At 40.1% G+C, this 21944-nt stretch overlaps 1 protein-coding gene across 1 annotated transcript in view; it reads left to right on the forward strand.

Annotated features, from left to right (window-relative positions):
- Positions 1-21944, forward strand: part of Vwa3b (von Willebrand factor A domain containing 3B) — a 225483-nt gene that overhangs the window by 20400 nt on the left and 183139 nt on the right. Inside the window, exons 2-6 of the mRNA XM_074050295.1 lie at positions 8568-8662; positions 10595-10845; positions 12395-12557; positions 18960-19129; positions 21154-21260. Of these exons, the coding sequence (XP_073906396.1) occupies positions 8568-8662; positions 10595-10845; positions 12395-12557; positions 18960-19129; positions 21154-21260 (786 nt within the window). The remainder of the gene's footprint in view (positions 1-8567; positions 8663-10594; positions 10846-12394; positions 12558-18959; positions 19130-21153; positions 21261-21944) is intronic.

Consider the following 21944-nt stretch of genomic DNA (forward strand, 5'->3'; position numbering starts at 1 on the left):
TCTGATATTAAGATCCTTGATCCATTTTGAGTTAATCTTGGTATAGGGTGATATACATGGATCTAGTTTCAGTTTTTTGCAGACTGCTAACCAGTTTTCCCAGCAGTTGTTGTTGAAGAGGCTGCTATTTCTCCATCGTATATTTTTAGCTCCTTTGTCAAAGATAAGTTGCTTATAGTTGTGTGGCTTCATATCTGGATCTTCTATTCTGTTCCACTGGTCTTCATGTCTGTTTTTGTGCCAGTACCATGCTGTTTTTATTGTTATTGCTTTGTAATATAGTTTGAAGTCAGGTATTGTGATACCTCCTGCATTGTTCTTTTGACTGAGTATTGCCTTGGCTATTCGTGGCCTCTTGTGTTTCCATATAAATTTAACAGTAGATTTTTCGATCTCTTTAATGAATGTCATTGGAATTTTGATGGGAATTGTATTAAACATGTATATTACTTTGGGGAGTATCGACATTTTTACTATGTTGATTCTACCAATCCATGAGCATGGGAGATCTCTCCACTTTCTATAGTCTTCCTCAATCTCTTTCTTCAGAAGTGTACAGTTTTCCTTGTAGAGGTCTTTCACATCTTTTGTTAGGTTTACACCTAGGTATTTGATTTTTTTTTGAGGCTACTGTAAATGGAATTGTTTTCATATATTCTTTTTCAGTTTGTTCATTATTAGTGTATAGAAATGCTAATGATTTTTCTATGTTGATTTTATATCCTGCTACCTTGCTATAGCTATTGATGATGTCTAGAAGCTTCTGGGTACAGTTTTTTGGGTCTTTAAGGTATAGGATCATGTCGTCTGCAAATAGGGATATTTTGACAGTTTCTTTACCTATTTGTATTCCTTTTATTCCTTCTTCTTGCCTAATTGCTCTGGCTAGGAATTCCAGTACTATGTTGAATAGGAGTGGAGATAGTGGGCATCCTTGTCTGGTTCCTGATTTTAGAGGGAATGGTTTCAGTTTTTCTCCGTTAAGTATAATGCTGGCTGTAGGTTTGTCATATATAGCTTTTATAATGTTGAGGAACTTTCCTTCTATTCCTAGTTTTCTTAGAGCTTTTATCATGAAATGATGTTGGATATTATCAAAAGCTTTTTCTGCATCTATTGAGATGATCAAGTGGTTTTTGTCTTTGCTTCTGTTAATGTGGTTTATTACGTTTATTGATTTTCGTATGTTGAACCACCCCTGCATCCCTGGGATGAAGCCTACTTGGTCGTGGTGAATAATCTTTTTGATGTGTTGCTGAATTCGGTTTGCCATTATTTTATTGAGGATTTTTGCATCAATGTTCATTAAGGAGATTGGCCTATAGTTCTCCTTTTTGGAGGTGTCTTTGCCTGGTTTTGGGATAAGTGTAATACTGGCTTCATAAAATGTGTTTGGCAGTTTTCCTTCCCTTTCTATTTCATGGAACAGTTTAAGGAGGGTTGGTATCAGTTCTTCTTTAAAGGTCTGATAGAATTCAGCAGAGAATCCATCAGGTCCTGGACTTTTCTTTCTGGGGAGACTCTTGATTGCTGCTTCAATTTCATTTTGTGTTATAGGTCTATTCAGGTGATTAATTTCCTCTTGGTTCAGTTTTGGATGATCATATGTATCTAGAAATCTGTCCATTTCTTTAAGATTTTCAAATTTATTTGAATATAGGTTCTCAAAGTAGTCTCTGATGATTTCCTGGACTTCCATAGTGTTTGTTGTTATCTCCCCTTTTGCATTCCTAATTCTACTAATTTGGGTTTTTTCTCTCCTCATTTTAGTCAGGTTTGCCAGGGGTCTATCGATCTTGTTTATTTTTTCAAAGAACCAACTTTTTGTTTCATTAATTCTTTGTATGGTTTTTTTGGTTTCTATTTCGTTGATTTCAGCTCTTATTTTTATTATTTCTCTCCTTCTATTTGTTTTGGGATTTGCTTGTTCTTGTTTTTCTAGGAGTTTGAGATGTATCATTAGGTCATTGATTTGGGATCTTTCAATCTTTTTAATATATGCACTCATGGCTATAAACTTTCCTCTCAAGACTGCCTTAGCTGTGTCCCATAGGTTCCGGTAGGTTGTGTTTTCATTTTCATTGACTTCCAGGAACTTTTTAATTTCCTCTTTTATTTCATCGATGATCCACTCTTCATTAAGTAATGAGTTATTTAGTTTCCAGCTGTTTGCATGTTTTTTGTCTTTACTTTTGTTGTTGAGTTCTACTTTTACTGCATTGTGGTCAGATAGTATGCACGGTATTATTTCTATTTTCTTATATTTGCTGAGGCTTGCTTTGTGCCCTAGGATATGATCTATTTTGGAGAAGGTTCCATGGGCTGCTGAGAAGAATGTATATTGTGTAGAAGTTGGATGAAATGTTCTGTAGACATCAACTAGGTCCACTTGATCTATTGCATATTTTAGATTTTGGATTTCTTTATTGAGTTTTTGTTTGGATGACCTATCTATTGATGATAATGGAGTGTTAAAGTCTCCCACAACCACTGTGTTGGCGTTTATATATGCTTTTAGGTCTTTCAGGGTATGTTTGATGAAATTGGGTCCGTTGACATTGGGTGCGTACAGATTGATGATTATTATTTCCTTTTGGTCTATTTCCCCTTTTATTAGTATGGAATGTCCTTCTTTATCTCATTTGATCAATGTAGGTTTGAAGTCTACTTTGTCAGAAATAAGTATTGCTACTCCTGCTTGTTTTCGGGGGCCATTGGCTTGGTAAATCTTCCAGCCTTTCATCCTAAGCATATGCTTATTTCTGTCGGTGAGATGAGTCTCCTGTAAGCAACAAATTGTTGGATCTTCTTTTTTAATCCATTTTGTCAAACGGTGTCTTTTGATGGGTGAATTAAGTCCATTAACATTAAGTGTTAGTACTGATAGGTATGTGGTGATTCCTGCCATTTAGTTGTCTTAGTTATTTGAAGGTTTGATTGTGTGTACCTAACTTGATGTTACTCTCTACTGTCTTGCTTTTTCTTATCCTGTGGTTTGGTGCTGCCTGCCTTTTCATGGTTAAGTTGGGTGTCACTTTCTGTGTGCAGGATCCCTTGCAGAATCTTTTGTAATGGTGGCTTTGTGGTCACATATTGTTTTAGTTTCTGCTTATCATGGAAGACTTTTATTGCTCCATCTATTTTGAATGATAGCTTTGCTGGGTAGAGTATCCTGGGGTTGAAGTTATTTTCATTCAGTGCCCGGAAGATCTCACCCCATGCTCTTCTTGCTTTTAATGTTTCTGTTGAGAAGTCTGCTGTGATTTTGATGGGTTTACCTTTGTATGTTACTTGTTTTTTCTCTCTTACAGCCTTCAATATTCTTTCCTTAGTTTCTGAACTTGTTGTTTTAATGATGATATGTCGTGGAGTAGTTCTATTTTGATCTGGTCTGTTTGGTGTCCTGGAGGCCTCTTGCATCTGTATGGGAATATCTTTCTCTAGATTTGGGAAATTTTCTGTTATTATTTTGTTGAATATATTACGCATTCCTTTCGCTTGTACCTCTTTTCCTTCTTCGATGCCCATGATTCTCAAGTTTGGTCTTTTGATGGAGTCAGTGAGTTCTTGCATTTCTAGGAAGTTTTTAATTTCCTCCCTGATTTCTTCAATGACCTATTGGTCTTTCAAAAGTGTCTTTTTTTGTCTCTGTGTGTTTGTATAATTTCTGTAGCTTCTCTTGTTGATTTCCAGTTTTATGCCATTATGAACTGATAGGATACAAGAAATTATTTCAGTTTTTTAATATTCACTATGACTTGGTTTGTGGTCTAAGATGTAATATATTTTGGAAAAGTCTCATGGCCTGCTGAAAAGGATGAATATTCTATAGCTGTTGGATGGAATATTATGTATTTGTTAAGTTCATTTGCTCAATAGTGCAATTTCACTCTGAAGTTTCTTTGTTAAACTTTTATCTAGATGACCTATCTTGTGATAACAGTGAGGTATTGAAATTTCCCACTATTATTGTATCTGGATCTGCCTATTTGTTTACATTCAGTAGTATTTGTTTTATGAAATTGGGTGCCCCAAAATTTGGCACATATATATCTACATTTGTTATATCTTCTTGATGGATTTTTTTCCCTTTAGCAATATGTAGTGACTTATCATCGACTAATTTTTGCTTCAGTTTTGCCTTGTCAGATATGAGTATAGCTACTCTGTCTTGTTGCTGAATTCTATCTCCTTGTGACATCACTATCCATCTTTTCATTTTTAGTCTGTGTGTGTCATTGCCAGTGAAGTATGCTTCTTGTAGACAGCAGTTAGATTTTTAAAAAAATATACCCATTAGTCAGTCTGTGTCTTTTAATTGGAGAATTAAGACAATTTACATTTAGGGTTATTATTGAGAAGTTGTGATAATTTCTGTAATCTGGGGAGGGTGGGCTATTCCCTGATGACTTGAATACATTTTCATCTTTTCTCCCTTACTCATATGAGATATTTTTTTTCTAATATTTATATTTGGCTTTTCTATGTATTTTTTGCTTCTTTTCTGAGACTTTATATGTTTTTATTCATTTAAACATGTTTTTAATTGCTTCTTAAAGTGTTTTTGTTGTGATTTGTTTAAAATTTTTTTATCATTTAATCAATTCATTTTAAAATTTCATATATTCTTTTTTATTGTTGTGCTGGGTGTTGGCATTGTGGCATTTACAAAAGTTCTTGTCTGATCATTCTAACATTTGTGCCATCTCAGTGTTGACACAATTGTTTTTTATGTTGAGATATTGCTGGCTTTGTGGATGATGAGTGATTTTTTTTTTTTACTGAAACAAAGGCAGTTTCTTTTTTGTAATTAGCCTCTGGATCTTATTTAATTCTGTATTCTAGCAGACCTCTTCTGATAATGCTCTGGTGGATAAAGGGAGATACCCTATAATTGTTGTCAGATAGGGATAGAAGTCCAGGTTCTCCCTTCAGACTCTGCTGACATTCATAGGAATTGGAGATTCTTATAAAGGATAGCAGTGGTGGTAGCTCTAACTTCCCCCTAGATTTTCTTTGATACTACTCTGGCTAGAAGAGAGGGTCATATTTTTTTTTTCTTTTTGCTCTCCATGTAGCCTTGACTGACACTGGATGAGAGGTCTTATTACTTTTGAGTGATGGAAATGTCTTGACTCCTTGCTAGGGATTCTTTGACTCTACCTCAATGAGAGAGGCAAAGGATGCTTCATTAATGTCAGGTGATACAGGAAATATAGGTCACCTATATTGTCCTCACTGATATGCTGGTGTGGAAACTTCTTACTGATTGGCAGCAGTGAAAGCCCTTCATCCCCACTGTGTCTTCTTTGATATCACCCTGGCAGGCATTTGGAGGGCACTTTATTATAGCCTGGCAAGGTTAGAAATCTAAGCTTTCCACTCAGCCTTTGTTAGTTGAGATAGAGGTTTTACTGTAGTTTTTCTCCTAGTCAATCTGTCTCCTACTTTATACATTTTATATTATTCTTATATTGCTTTATATATAGTCGTGATTTTTAGTTATACTTAGGGGTTGAAGGGGAAAAAGTACATTTCATCCATGTTTTTAAACACTGAAGGCCTTACCCTCATTCTTTTTTTAAGGGTACAATTTTCTTTTAATTACCTTAATATTCTTCTTACAAAGTCATCACTAGTGGCATTGCCTAGACTTATTTTAGTTGTATATAAAAATTATTAGCATAGATTGGCTGTATAGGGGAATTTCACTGTGACGTTTCCATATATGCTCACAAAGTACCTTGGTTAGACTCCAGCCTTCCACCCTTCTCTCACATCTCCCTCCCCCCATACCTTTATTCTTTTTTTATTCATTTATTCACATGTGCATACATTGTTTGGGCCATTTCTCCCCCTGCCCCCTCTTCCCCCCCATCCCACTTGCAGGCAGAACCTGTTCTGCCCTTTTCTCTAATTTTGTTGAAGAGAAGACATAAGCAATAATAAGAAAAACAAAGTGGTTTTGCTAGGTGAGATAAGGATAGCTATACAGAGAGATTCCTATCATTACTTCCATGCACAAGTGTATTACAACTAAATACCTTTATTCTTAAAGGATGTTTTTTCTGGATATAGAATTATTGGTTGAGATTTGTTATCTTTTTGCCTTTAAACATGTAAACCTGTTGCCTTCTGACTTCTATTTTTCATCAGAGAAATCATCCATACTCATAATATTTCACTTACTAAAATCATATTTTTCTTATCCCAATGCCTTGTATAGCCATCCTTATCTCAACCAGCAAAAACCCTTGTCCCTTCCTGTTATTGCTTATACTCTCTCTACAACAAAATTAGAAATAAGGGCAAAATAGTTTCTCCTGGGTATTGAGGAGAGGGGAGAGGAAGGGGTGGAGTGGGTGGTAAGGGAGGGGGTGGGGGCAGGGGGGAGAAATGAACCAAGCCTTGTATGCACATATGAATAATAAAAGAAAAAAACCACACACTTATAATGTTTATAATATAAATATTTATAATATGCATATATTTAGATATAAAATGCCCATAATATAAGTATGTTGGAGCCATATTCTGCTATTTCCAACATTTAGTTTATCTTGGGGTAGGTTTTATTGACTGATTTTTCTTTTGACACAGTTTTCCTTTTCTTTGTGTATGTGATAATTTTTTTTATTTTATGCTGGACAGTATGGATATTTGTAGAGACCTTGGGTTGTATTATATTTTCCTAAGAAAGCTGGTTTTTCCCATTTTAAAATTGATTTTTTAAAGATAATAACTTTATTTAGATTTAATTCATGCACTATTCACCCATTTGAAGTGTACAATTTAGTGGAGTTTTGTTGTTGTTATTGTTGTCATTGTTTTTGCTGTACTGGGGTTTGTACTCAGGGCATACACCTTGAGCCACTCCACCAGCCCTTTTTTTTGTGATGGGTTTTTCAAGATAGGGTCTCACAGAACTGTTTGCCCAGGTTGGGTTCAAACAATGATCCTCCTTATCTCAGCCTCCTGAGTAGCTAGGATTACAGGTGTGAGCTATGGGCTCTAAGCACAGTGGTTTTTACTATACTTACAGATATGTGCAAACTTTACTATAGTGAACTTTAGAACAGTTTCATCACCTCAAAAAGAAACCACTCTGGACTCTTTAGCTCTCTACTCCCCCACCCCAAACTCTAAGCAATCTACTTTCTGTCTCTCTAGATTTGCTTGCTCTGGACATTTCATACAAATGGAATTCATAATATGTGGTCTTTCATGACTAACTTCTTTCACTTCACATAATTTCTTTAGAGTTCATCCATGTTTTAGCATGTATCAATACTTCATTGTATGGATAGTCCACAATTTGTTTCCTATAAACAGTTGATAAATTGAGAGCTGATTTTTATTCTAGCAGGCAGTTAATTTCTCCTGCTAAATAAATGCACATCACACCAGTGTCTTCCTTTCAAAGAAGACATTCAAAGATGAATGCTACTCCAGTTTCTGCCTGCCCTCTAATGCCTTCAGAGAGTTGTTTTTGTAATTTTATCTAGAGTTTATCATTATGTGAGGGCTAGCCAGTAAAATCTACTTTACTGTCATTGGATACAGAACTCATAATGTCTTGCATTTCAATTGGCAGTACAGCTTATTGAGCCTTCCATAGACTTACCTCTTTCAAGCCTTGAAAAAACAGTCCTCTCCTGAGTCTAGATAAATGTCACTGACAAAGAGAATATTTCTGGTGATTGGAAGCCTTTACATCATTTCAGTTAAGAATTTGAAATCATGGCTATAGAGATTTTAGCATTTAAGAGATCTTCTGAGTGGGTTTATTGCTGATGGAATTCGAGTGTCTATTCTTACCTTTGGGATGATAATGATAACACATTATCATTATAAGAACGTCTCTGAGAAACCTTACCTCATCTTCCCTGACAAGTCATGGTTCATCCTTGAAGCCTCTGTGACCTTCTGGCAGTTTCACAACGGAGTAAGAATATGTTTTAGTTAGCATTATATTCCCATCAGATAGCTCTGTACTTAGTGCATAGTGGGTGCTCAATAAGTGTGTGTGTGCAAAGGATACATGAAGAGCATATGAGCATATGCATATATTCTCTGATGAGAATGAAATTTTGTAGTTCTGACATTGTGCTTGGCTACTCTGAACCTATTGTTTGCTTCATTTCACTCAGTCAGAATCCACTTGAAAGGACAAATGATGGCATCTAAGTTGAATTTTTAAAGTTCTGAAAACTAAGTCCAACTCTTCAATAAAATTTTCAGGAATTAAACATAATTTCCATTTGTCTTTTTTGACCTCTGCTTAATCATTCTGGATAAAAGAACTTGGAAACCAGAGAAATGATTTCTTTTCTTCTTCCTTATTCATTTGTGTGTTAAAAGTCTACACACATCATAAATAGTCACATTTTTCATGGTACCTCGAAACAATGATTTAGTGTGTGCAAATACAAATGCAAAGAATACAAAGCATCACAAATTGTTGATGTCACTGGGGATATGCTTTGAATGGTGTCAGAGAAAAATATTTAGAAATAAAAATAAGAAATTTGGTAATATGCCATTTGGATTATCTTTATAAAATGCAGATTACGTGACTTCCCTGGGGAGACTTGTGGCTTCTCGGTATGCTGATGGCCTATTTCCACAGTTCTGTAGAGCAGAAGATGGCAGAATATACAACGTAAGTCATGATACCCTAGATGGGCAGGTCTTGTGACAAGATACTAAGGTCACATCAGATCACAGAGGATGCAAAGTTTCAGGTTGAAGGTTTTCTTTTGGTACAATGATGAAAGTCATGACCAAGAAAGCTGGGGAAGTCCTTGATCTGCAAAAGATTAGCACAGAAAGCTCTTGACCAGAGATGAAAACATTTGCATAGCAACACTTTGTTTTACTTTGAACATAAGGGGAAAAAGCAATATGACAGTAGTCTCTGAAGGAGACACATGCTCCATCATGGCTATATATATAGATATTTGTTCATATGAAGGTGCATCCATGCACCACCAAGGACTGTTCCATCCATTTAGGGGATTGGATCCTAGTCCCCGAGATGATACCAAGATCCAGGAATACTCAAGTCCCTTATATAACATAGCATAATATTTGAATAACTTGTGCATATCCTCTTGTATATCTTCAATTATCTCTAGATGAATTATAGTATCCAATGCAATGTAAATGCTATTGTTTAGGGAATAATGCAGAGAAAAGTCTGTGTATATTCAGTACAGATGCAATTTGTTTTTCAGTATTTTCCATCCCAGGTTGGTTGAACCTGAGGATGCTAAACCTGTGGATATGGAGGGTTGACTCTATTTAAAATTAAATTACCTTTTAAAGTAAACCTGACCCCAACTAAGCAAGAATCTTTGTGAAAACTTTCATTTGGTTTGCTAAGTCTATTTTTAAACTGAGCTGTGTTAAAATCACTACAGAACTATTAAAAACACCTGTCTTTACCACCTAAGTCCGCATCCCCTGTGATCTGATCCCACATGACTCCTGTGTTGTAGTACAGGTGGTGGAAGCTGGTGAGAGAGTTAAGAATTGTGCCTTATGGGGCCACGAGAAGCAGCAGAAAAAGGATTCTGGACCATGAAAAATGAGCTTGAGAGAGACATGGGGAAGGGCAAGGGAAGAAATGTAAACAGCTGAGCCATAAAAATGTGGAATTATGTGATCCATTCAGAAAGCACATTTCCTTACCATTTTAGATGTATGGGTATGTTCTAGGAGTTGTTAAAGTTTTGTTTTGTTTTGTTTTTCTAAAATACCAGATCTTTTAAAATTTGGTTTCTCACAAAGTGGGGTGTAATTTTTTCTATATCTTCTACCTTCCTATACTTTAAAAGGCCTTACAAACTGTGCTTGATCTATTTGAAGGATGGATTCTTTCTTTCTTTCTTTTTTTCTTTTTTAAATTCTATTATTGTTGTACTGGGGGTACATTGTGACATTTACAAAAGTTCTTACAATGTATCATAGTTGAATTTACCCCCCCATCACTCTCCTTTATTCCCTCTCCCTCCACCCAATTATTTATTCATATGAGAAATAGCCTGCAAGTCCCTGTCACTGGGTGACCCAGGTATGGGGGATCTTGGCCTGGGAGACAGAAGACACAGAGACAAAGATTATGAGTGGGAGATTGAGAACTGGGCTGGTCCCTTAAAGGGAGCCAGGCAGATGTGCTGGCATGCTGTGAAACATTCTCAGGAATGTTTTGGCATGATGTAGTTAGGAAAACCTTTAGTGAGACTTATTTTTTTCCATCTGCTTTTGATGACCTCCTATTCTTCTGCTTAATTTCTTAAAAGTACCCCCATGACATTTTCTGGCAATCTATAGCTATAAAAATAAGACACAATCTGGAAGATTTTTTTTTAAAGAGTGCTGTATTTTGAATAGATATTTTCTTCTGTGAGGAATCATCGAAGAGTTTCTCTGTTGTAAGACCAGAACTCTTCCTCTTGGATCCTGGGAGGCTTGGAAGCTCATTTATAGAATTGTTTTTAATGCACCATTGTTGGTGGTATCACTGTGGTTCCAGTGACTTATTTTTGGTACTCTCATATTGTTTTCATTTTTTACTTTTATTTTCATCAAGCTGACAGCTAAATCAGAGCTGATCTATCAGTTTGTGGAATGTTTGACACAGGCTGTGGAGTGTTACAAGCAGCGGATGGATTGGCTCACCAGCAAAAGCCGGCAGATTTTTGGTGTCATCTTGGAACAGTGCATCACCATAGTGCTGGATTTCAGTGACATTCTGAAAGGGGAGATTAATCTGTGCCAAGGCGCTCTGACAATGGTCTTCCAGGAGCAGGTGGCTCACATAACCAAGTTCAATATCATATGGTGAGTGCCCAGAGGCGGCATTTATTTCACTGAAATTTCATTCCAGTTTGCACGTATTTGGAGTTAAGAAGCATAGCTAATACAGTTCACTATGGTGAGAAAGGAGGTGCTATCTTATGATTTCCTAGAATGTTCAATTTCAGCAGAAATTCCACAGTGAATAATAAATCTTAGGAAACTTGTATCTGCTTTGTACACAGCATCTTAGTTTTCACATTAAAAGAGATTTAGAAACATACTTTTCTTCAATGCAAGGGAAGGTCAAAATATGAGAATATGAATTCTATATTCAAATTATATATATACATATATCTCTTTATCTATAGACAGATAGATAGATAGACATCTTTGTTCATTTTAGACTTTAGCTTGGATAACGAACTTCAAGGCCACAAATTTTACTATTTTTCCAGACTGAATTTGCAACTGAAATTGACCTTTTCTGTGAGTTGACCCCTTTAATCAGAGCAACAGCTGGCTGCCGTTATAGAATTTCCTGTATTTTAGAGTTTTCATGATCAATTATTTATGGATTCTTGGATTCATGAGAATTTGGATGTCAGTGATAATTTCTCATCTGGGATAGTGGTTGTACCTCCCTGACAAGAAACATCTGGATCAGAAGGTGGGGGGACACCTACCAAATGGAGTTTTCTTTTTCAAATAAAAAACTTTTAGCTCAATAGAGAACAACATGGGGATGACACTTAATTATGTTCTAGTTCAGAGCCTATTCCGGTATATTCTTAAAGGAATTTAGTGCTAAGGCCTTCAGAGCTTTTGTTTTCATGGGAAGTTGATTCTAGCATATATGCAACTCAGTCAGATTTCTCAGCCCAGAGAAGACACACACAATTGTGAGCCAGCTCTGCCTGTTGAGGAGGGCTATAGGGACCATTTGGGCCAGTTTATTTGCAATTTTAAACACAGATAAATTCAAATGGCTCTTGTTTTTGAGGTTGGGGGATTCATCCATCATTTTCAATCTCTAAATAGTTTAATCAGATTTTCTCAGGATTTAAAAACTACTGCAGTGCCAAACTCCAAACAATATACTTTTTAAACCGAAAAAAAAGGTAGCTGATGGGCATCTTTCAGGACAATGTAAACAATGTCATGAAAGAATTAGAAATAAAATTTTCGGGCAATAAAATCTCTACTAATTTGCAAATCTTAATATTGTAATTTTGTTGATAGATATTTTGACATAAACCTGTTTGTGAAAACACCTTCTCACAGTATTTTTAAAGCACTTGTTAATGTTTATACCTTTTAGGATTTCTTTTGTTGTTGTTCTCATGTAAACATTATTTTACTACAGTTTATGGAAGATAATGTGCTTTGGAATTATGCAATGCATTCAGAAAGCACTTTTTCCCTAACAAGCTAGCTCACACATTTTATTGGTGACTTTTGGGGGACTGTTCCTGTGTCTCCTTTCTCATTACATTGATGTTAGCTTGATGCTCATGACTGTGAGACTAAGGATTGGTGCTCCTTGAGTGGCATTGACCACTGCCCAGTGACTGCTCCATGTGATTCCTTTCAGGGTCTCTCAAGAGCCCATGAAGTGGCGGGATCATGCCACTACTGTGACGGAACAATCCATAGCAGCTGCCATCAGTTGGCTTGAGAAACTGACTTTTAAACCAATGACTATGCACAGAGTTAGATGTTTGGACGCTCTGATGGAAGCTGGGAAAGATCAAACTGTAAGTGTCTATCTTTGACTGGCCCAGATCACCAAAGTGGCCTCAAGCCAGACTCTGCACACTTATTATCTTCACACTGCCTTTCAGCTAACCTGGGTCCCCTCCCAGGAGCATCCCACAAAGGCCCCATCATTGGCATTGAAGAACCCCAGAGGTCATCATCCTATTCATCCCTGAATTTGTAACTAATTGAGAAACAGACTCCAGGTCCCAGATGGAGATCAAAATGGCAGCTTTGGTGCCAACCAAAGTGAGACCCCCTAATACCTGTTTCCTGAGCCTAGCTAGGTTCTCTTTGGGCTGACTGGGGCTCAGGGCAGAACCTTATGTAGCCAGTGCTGGGAGAGACAAGTACTGCTCACTTCTACTGAGCATCAAGAAAAGACAAGGAGTGAGGCCATTGTTGGGCATCTCTAACACATTAATTCCACTCTTGCCCTCCTTTCAATTAGAGAAACTAACTTGTTTTTCATGGTGGAGAAGAGGGAGGTTGGAAGACCCTCAAAGAACACCGAGGGTGAGGAAATAGGGTTTCCCTAGCCCCCATGTACTAAATCTTTCCCAGTTCTTCTTATTCATATATGGATCTTTCATGTGCTTTTTTAAGAGGTAAAGTATACCCACTTTGATAAGTCTGGTCATTTTTGAGTGCTAATGTAATGACATATGTATTTTAATAGAGACCTTCTGGAAATAAAGCTTTACATGGAAGAAGTGATTAAATGGTGGTGTTTCATGTCTCTTTCAGCCACAGGGTGAGTGCTTCTGTGAGTGACTCTAGTGATAGGACTGTTCAGAGCAGTGGCAAGCTGGTGAGGAAGTACTCTGGGCAGGAGAGGTCCCTTAAACACCCTCACCTCCCCAGCTGGGTGTAGGTCTGCATGCCTTTGGGATACAGATGCTTGCTTTGCTCGGAAAGTCTGGGGTTTCTGTAGGCGTTAAGCTTTGCCTGACTGCATTCAGAAGTCCTTTCTTACACAAAGAGGCCATGTACTGGCATCTTTAAAGGACAGCCCTCACAGCTGCCACCAGCCTATGTTTATCAATACTGAGGGTGATGGTTTGAAATTGGAAACACATTGTTTTTCCTTACAAAGCCAGACAAGCAAATGTTTTCCATTAGGGAGAACTGAATATAAGCCACTTTGTTCTTTGGCCCTTCAAGCTTATTTCAACATCTGTAAAATTCCAAGTGTCTGGACACCTTAATAAGCATTCAAGAAATGGAACATGTCCTTAGGCTTTGGATGTGTGCACGTGTGTGTGTGCACATACAAGTGTGCTCTTTCTTTTTTCTCTTCCCCCTCCCCCTCCATGCTCTTTCTTTATGAACATGACTGTGTTGGTTCAGTTGACTCCGGTCACCTGATGTGGCTACAAGACCTTCCAGTGACCTTGCCTTTCTTCTTTATTTCCCTCTGGTTTGTGTTTCTCCTTTCTCTTTGGTTCATCCAAAGTATAGAAAATATGGAACAATTCAGTGAGCTCCAGGGGAGTCCCACAGAAGGTGAAGAACCAAGAAAGAAGTTCACAAGCACTGATCTTCAAACACAACCTGAAAGCTCCTGAGAAGAGACTGTGGCATATGGCAAATTCGAAGAAAATACAGACCACAGTGTTCCTCCATCTACAATCTTTATCTGAGGGTGGTCCCAAGGAAAAGTCTAGTAAAAGCAACTGCCTCATGTATAAAATGCCATGCCCTATATTTTATGAGTTTTTTTTAAAAAGCATGCTTGCAGGGGAGGGAGAGGAAATAGAGTCCCCTGAGGGCCTGCTTCTCTGCTCTGCGCCAGTCACGTACACCCCAGTGAGTTTCAAATCCATCATGTAGCTGCAGTCTGCAGGGAATGAAAAAGGCTTAAGAAACTTTGTGATCAGTATATGTAAACATACAGACTTCCTATAATGACAACCTGCTTTGAATTAAAATCTCCTTGCACAAGTAGGTCCTAAAAGGAACCAAAAAAGTGGGCATTACCTTGTGTCCAAAAATTAACATTCAAGTCTGTTATTTGTGTCAAGGCCAGTGGCTTCCTTCAGGACCTGGCTTTGTAACCACAGTAGACCTGGAAGACTGAACAAGGATGGATGACTGAAGGTGATCTTTGGAGTCTAAGAAGAGCCAAGGAAGAATATGGGGGTCTCTTTAAATAATAGCACTTGAGCACTACTGATGGACGAATTATTTTTGATTCCTGTGGGAAAGGACCTGGAAGGGCAGTCTGTGGGCTGTTGAGGAATGTCTGGCAGGTAAGGGGTTGACATCCTCACAACCCAGCTGTGCTGGCCAGCACAGGGTTTCCGCTCTTCAGTATCCTCTGGTTTCAGGATATATGACTTTTTCAAGTTAGTAGCTCCCCTGGTCTTTATGAGGAGAGGCAATATGCCAGGAGATCCTGGAAGGTCTGCTAACGCCAGATGCAGGGATTTGTGGGAGGGAGAAGGCTGTTTTTCCGGGCAGCCGTGGTCTAGGCTGCCTCAGAAGGGCTTTTTTTCTGCTTTCAGAAGGCCATCTGCTTACAAGGCACCTGTCTGTTTTTGTTCTCTCAGCCTCTCTTCCAACTACCTCATAGCATACATATGTTTAGTTTTTTAAATCATATTCACTGGAAAACTAAGTGTGTGAGTTTAGAGACAGGATTGCATGATCCCATAGGAGCCTGTTTTTCTGGATCCTAAGCTGAAGGCCTGGCCCATCAGTCCATGGAGCTGGCACCTCACTTGCTTCCTTGTAGTAGTTTGGAGAGGCACCAAACATTTCAATTGTGTGTACCTAATGTCTAACAAGGGCTCTATAAATGTTTGTTGGACATTGAAGGAATAGAAAGGAAATAATGTTGATATGCTTGAGCTTAGTAGCTAAATGTGGGTCCAAGGGATTCCCATCTCCAAGGTATGTCACATATTTGAGTGTTTTAATTGAAGGGAGGTGGTCTGCACAGTATTGGGCAGGTGAATTTGCTAAACCTTGTTGGACTCTGGTGGATATGATGGTTTGGAACAAGTATCCTGCAGCCTGAAAGGCCACAAAGTCAGTGATGGTCAAAGGTCTTAGGAAGGATCTGGTAGCCAAGTAGAATTGACTTAGTATAGATCATGAGGAGTGCTGACCACCGTGGAGGGAATCAGAAAATCAAAAAGGCTCAAACCAGGAAAGGGCTGCACAGGTACAGGGAGGATCTGAAGGTTGGATCCCAGGGTCTGGAGTCAGCCAAAAATATTGCAGTATTCAAAGTTGAATGAAGAACAAGAGAGAAATTTTTTTCTAGCCCTCTTGCTGCTATTCTTCTGGACTTTCATTTTTGTTCCTTGGAGAGTGGAGATTTTTGTACCCGGAGGCTTTGGGGGTGAGAAAGCAGGCTTCAGCAGGCTAAGGCAGAAGGAAGTCAGGGTAGAAGCAGCTGCTCTCCTTCTGTTTCTTCTTTTCCTCCCCAAGTTGCAGCTGGGAAGATGTCAAGGCCTCCTTGACTGGGAAGAATGCAGTTTACTGTGTGAAGCTGCAGAAGAAATGGCCCAGACAGAATGAGACATTTCAAGTGAACATACAAAGGTGCCACCCTGTTTTATGGAGTAATGCCACCTTGTTTTATATAGTATAAAGTAATGAGAGCCCTTGACTCACTCTAAAGAAGCTGAATGGAGCCCATGCATTATTTTTATCAAATTCAGTGCACATCATCTGTCTGGTCAGTGGAGAAGCAGCTCCTGGCCTAGAAGCTGTCACTGAGCCTCAAGCGTGGTCCTCTCCTCCAGGAGCTTGAAGGTCCTGGTTAAGGGATGAAGATTCCCATGAGGAATCTTCCTTAAGCTCCACAACCTCCTGCATCGAACTTTTAGTCAGCAGTGATGATGCTGGGTGTAGAAGCCTGAACCCTTGGGTGATGAGGGAACCCAGAAAGTGAAAGAGTGCCTTCCTTCATTCTCTTCTGTGCCCCATGGCCTTGATTTCATAGTTCTGGGATTTATATCCATCTCATCACAGGCCAGAAGCCTGGGTATACCAACTATAAGGCCAAGTCAATTAACCTGTTTCTTCAGCTTTAAACTGGGCATGATAGCAATAATTTGTATTCCAGGGTCTGCTGTGAGTTTGAATAAAATAAGTCACTTTAGCTTATCATCTCAAATAAATAATCTGAATGCCTTTTTGCTTTAAGAGGCATTTTGTCCATTTGTGGGGAGATAGGGGTAAGTGGCATATTCATCTTCCTTTCTGTTTTTCTAAATATCATTACATGAGCAGAAAGGAGAGGCTGAAAGGCTGTGTATAGGAGAGTGAGGTGGAATAGATGGCCTCTGAATAAAGCATGCCCCATGAATTCTGAGCATGGATAACCAAGAGTTGACTGAAAACATACACAATTAAGAAGCTGAGTAATGAAGTTAATAAATAGTTGATAAAGCTATAGTTAAAGGGAAGGAAATTCTGACTCAATAATGGTCATGACAATTTTTAGATTGATGAAATCTTGAAGGAAATCATTTCTGCTCAAGGATTTCAGGTTCTTGGGCGATAGCTAGAGCAGAGAAGCTTGACATGGAAGGGCGATGAAGGTCAGAAGCTGCCAATACCACCTAGAGCTGTCTGTCCTCACTTCTCTGTTGACTTCACAACCCTGGGAGATTCTCCATGGCAATCCTGTCTTGGGTCATATTTCATTTTAGAGGTTTATGACAGGATGGCTCAGCCTTCATGATAACCTTGGGCACAGATCCAGCTGGAAAGCTCTGTGACTTACAGTGCAGCCAAGTGGGGGCCCATTTAGTACATCCCACACAAGGTAGTGTGTGTTACCAGGAAAAGGAGGAAACAGATGCATTTGCTGGAAGAACAGTTTGGTCACCTAATAAGTCATCTGGAGAATGTTTTGGCCTGCTGTGTGGCTAGCTGAAGAAAGTTACAATACTCCCCATTCTTTACTTCCCAGTACATCTGTTTTAAAGCCAGGGAGCTGGTGTTGAAATGGCTGCAGGAATGAGGCATAGGAGGAGATGGGAGCTCTCCGGTGAGTGTTGCTGAAGAAGACTGGCTTCAGCCCCCACTCTCACCTTCTCCTAACTCCCCGTCTGGGCTCTTGGCTACCCATGCTGTCCCTGCCCTCTTGTGCATACAATCTGCCCTGTCTACTGCGAGCAGAGACTCTTAAGTCACTGGGGGACCAACTGTGAGTCTACCCCTTTCTCTGCCAGTGAGTTTAAGTCCCAGGCTTGAAGGAGGGAAGATCATTTAGTGACTATATTTAGGTATTTAGGGTTTGGGATTAAAATAGGAAGAGGGTCATGAATCCTAAACAGATGGAACCTATTTATTCCCTAAAACCCAATCTATTTACTGGGGCCTTCCCCCTACTTATGTGTGGAAACAATCAATGAGAATGTTCTAAGACAGGTTGAGGTGATGTGTCTTCCTGGATCTCCTTGGGTTTTCATTTTTTGAGATTATATAAATATATACAAATTCAGTCATAAAGAATGAACTGCACTGTCTCCTTTTAAAAAAAAGTGAAGAAATGGAAACTAAGTCACTTTCCTAAGGTCACAGAACTCATTAGTGGCAGGGGAGATGAACACAGGGGAAGCCTGGGGAAGAGCAAGAGTGGTATTGTTGAGTTTGGGGGAGGACAGTCATCACAGCCTCCTGTTGTGGGCTTTACAGTTTTATGGCTGTCTAAACGAGGCAGAGAGCACTTATTTTGGGATTGTCTCCCACCTAGGTCAGCTATGCATCTCCCAGAATCCCTGGTTTAAGGGTATGTGTGTGTGTGTGTGTGTGTGTGTGTGTGTGTGTGTGTATGTATGTCCTGGTGGCTTGGGTTGCTCATTCTCCCACTCTGCTCGTGGCCTGGCCTGGCATGGCATTGTGAGGCAGGAAGTAGTGGGAAGTCCTAGTTCATAACCACCTGCATAAAGTAAGGACAGCCACACCTCCCAAAGAGTGTGTTTTCCTGGTGGGATGTGACAAGAGGATGAACCAACTGGGAATATACACCCCTTTCTACATTCTGCCTCATATTGGAGATGTGTGAATTTGCACTGTAGTATTCTGGCCCCGACTTGGGAGATAGCTAATAAACTTTCTTCCCTCAGTGGCTGGGTCAAAATATGGTTTCTTGACTTGAAAATAACCCCTTATAACCTGTAAAATGTACTTGTGGTCCCAGAAGAAGCTGTCCTCCAAATCTGCCAAAATATGTTGCCTCTGTCAAGGTATCCTCCTGAATACATCACTGGCTGGCTTTGCCTCCCAATATCCTCAGAGAACACGGAGCAGGGCTGCTATTCTTTCTGCACATTAAACAAACAAACCTCAGAAGTTCTGCGGAAAGTGCATTGCTGCTGAGCCCAGTGTAAGGCTGGGGTGCGTCAGGGAGCTAAGCCATTGGTGCCTCTGTTTTGCAGATTGAATCCGTTTACTATTTTGTGGTGGGGGACATCCCAGAAGAATCCAAGGAGCTTCTCCTGCAGAGGGCTTCGGAGATCCCATGTCCTGTCTGCACAGTGTCCTTCAACGCCAGAGGAGAAGCCACTATAGCTTTCCTGAAGGATCTGAGTGCCAAGACCCATGGCAGGTACGCTCGTGAGTGACAGAGAGTGAGTGATTCACTTACACGACATCTTGGATTCTTTGTGGTGTTCTTAACTAATCCATTACTATGTTCTTGCCCTCCTATCACATAGTTTTTGGTCTCTATGTACCTTTTTCCCTCTATCATGTATTAACCATGCCTCTGTGTTCTGTGATCTCGATGCTTGGACATCACGGAGCTATACTGACACTGGAGAGACTTCCTTCTCAGGGTCAACAATTCCTGGAGATAGTAAAAGACTGGCCTGGGTATGCACCTTTCATAGCAACTGACCAATCCAGAGCCCACAAGCTCTCTCTCAGAATCTCTATCCTCTGCCCTGATCACCCAAGGCCAATACCAGATAACTAGAGACAGCCTTACACCACTGAACTCACTGAAATTATTCAAATTAGCTAATCTTAAACCTGTTTGCTTTGTCTGTTCTTTCCAAAGAAAACCACAATAAAGGATCTTACCTGTCTTTCTGCCTCACTCTTCAACCTCCTGACCTTGTGGCTCTAGGTGGCCTGGTATGCCCCCACCTCTTGGAAACTGCTGCAATCTGTTTGGGTGGTATGATAGTCTGTTAACTATTACAAATAACTGAGACACCAATTTATAAAGAGAAAAGGTTTATTTTGACTTACAGTTCTGTTCTTCAGATTAGAAGAATGGAAAATTCTGGGAACGAAGGCCTTGGTGTTCAGGTGTAGGGCCTGCTAGGACAGACCTCACCTGTCTCCCCTCCTTGCCCTGACAGGAGGTCATGGGGAGATGGAAACTGGCCATTTCTGCCTTGGATGAAGCTTCTAGAGAAGGTGGGCACAACCAGGCTGAGAGACCACTGGCCTCATGAGGGGCCACTGGAACGAGGCTGACTTGTTCATTGCCACCAAGTCATTATTCCAGTCTCATCTGAAACCCTCTAAGGACAGAGGTCCTCTGTAGTCCAGACAGCCCCTAGACCTCTTGAGCCATTTGTTCATTCCTCTTTCCACTCCAAGCTATGCTGCAGGATTCTCTTTGAGTTGAATGAGTAACAACAGAGGTGGAACTCTTAGCATTACCCAAAACATTGTCTGCTAATCAGAAACTGATGTCAAGCTGTTACTGACTTTTTGGATTAGTTGAAGGGCTTCAAGAGAGTGACTTAGACCGTCACCCTATACCACACCAGCAGGCACTTGTCAAGCTATACTGTGCACATGAATTTCCTGGCGATCTCTTTAGAGTACATATTCTGACTGCAGGTCACGGTGGGAGCTTGGGAACGTGTATCCCTGACCAGCTCCCAGGCAGTGCTGCTGCTGCTCCTTGGGCTGCATGTTAAGTAGGCGGGTCCTGAAAGTTCGCCCACACAGGAATTCCCTTCATTACCAGTTAAGCTTGAATCCTGGGAAGTGTGTGTCTGCTGAGTTACAGTTGACTGCGGCCTCTGGGCTATAAGCAAATTAATCAATGCTGCCAGTGTCACCAGCTTTCAACACTGAGCCCACTGTGCTGATGGCTGCTGTTAGGGTCCCACATTAGAGTTCTGGCTCATCCAGACTGTGTTGATATGATGGTGCCCTAGGAACAAGAGAATAAATACAGTATCTTTTCCCAGGATCAAGAAATACCATTTGATTGAGCTAATTACTCTCTAATGAAAAGACATATCATCACTTAAAATCCCAAACCAGTCTCACTTCTCATACTCTGTCTTTGCTTGTGGGAATTGACAAGCCGAACTACAGGGAAAGCAGTGAATATGGTTAAGATTAAGATGTATGGCACTAGGTGTTGTGCTGCATACCTGTAGTCTCAGCTACTTGAGAGGCTGAGGCAGGAGGATGGCTTGAGCCTGGGAGTTTCAGGGCCAGCCTGGGCAACACAGTGAGACCGCCATATCAAGAAACAGAAACAAAAACAAAAGACCAAGATGCTTAGCACCAAGAAGAACAAATTCACAGGCCTAGGAGGATTAACAGGCACGCGCAGAAACCTCTCTACCAGCCTAATTCTGAACATCCCTCACTTTTCAGGTTCCACGCGTTTGCTGAGAGAACGGGGTACATAGAATTTCCTGAGTTCCCCACAAAGGATGGTGACAGTGTGATTACTTGGAAACTGAAAGGAAAACTCCCTCCAGGTACCTAAAGGAGCAGTGTAGTTTATATCTTTCAGGGGAGCTGAAATTCAGTTAGGAAATAAAATAGCAACTAGGGACCCCCCATGTCTTCTGCATTATTTATGTAGTACAAGGGTGAAGCCAGCAGATGTTAATGGTGAATCGGCCAGCCTAGCAACCAGCTATAAGTTTATTGCCCAGGGGAAAGGCCTAAGTGCTAGGTGTTTACTAACTTGGGAACCTTCTGGAGATGTGGCCTCAGCCATGTCAATGCTGGAGTTAGTTCTAGGCCAGGAAAAGCCGCTCTGTGGGGAGGCTATACTGAGGGCACCTGCAGTTGTTAGGAGCAGGTCCCCTGTCCTTCCTGTAATGAAAGCAGTATTTGGGGATCCAGCATGTGGGGTGGACCTGCTCCTTATGAGGGACCCTTATGGAGGCTGAATGAACCCCCTTTTTCATTCAATGTGGTCTAGAGAATGAGGGCACAAAATCAGTGAGAAATAGGGCTATGAGTCAGAAAGGCAGTAATGGAAGGTTGTCAGAAAGCCAAGAGATTGGAACTTCTTTTGGGCTGATGAAACTGCAAAGTGTTGAAAACACTGAGTAAATACCACCAAGCAAGCAGGGAAGGGAGCCTTCCCTGTCTGGTTGTCAGATGATGAGGTACAGTGATTAGTTAGAAGTCTACAAAGGCCCCTCCCAGAT

This window comes from Castor canadensis, chromosome 12, assembly GCF_047511655.1.
Source record: "Castor canadensis chromosome 12, mCasCan1.hap1v2, whole genome shotgun sequence".
Lineage (NCBI taxonomy): Eukaryota > Metazoa > Chordata > Mammalia > Rodentia > Castoridae > Castor > Castor canadensis.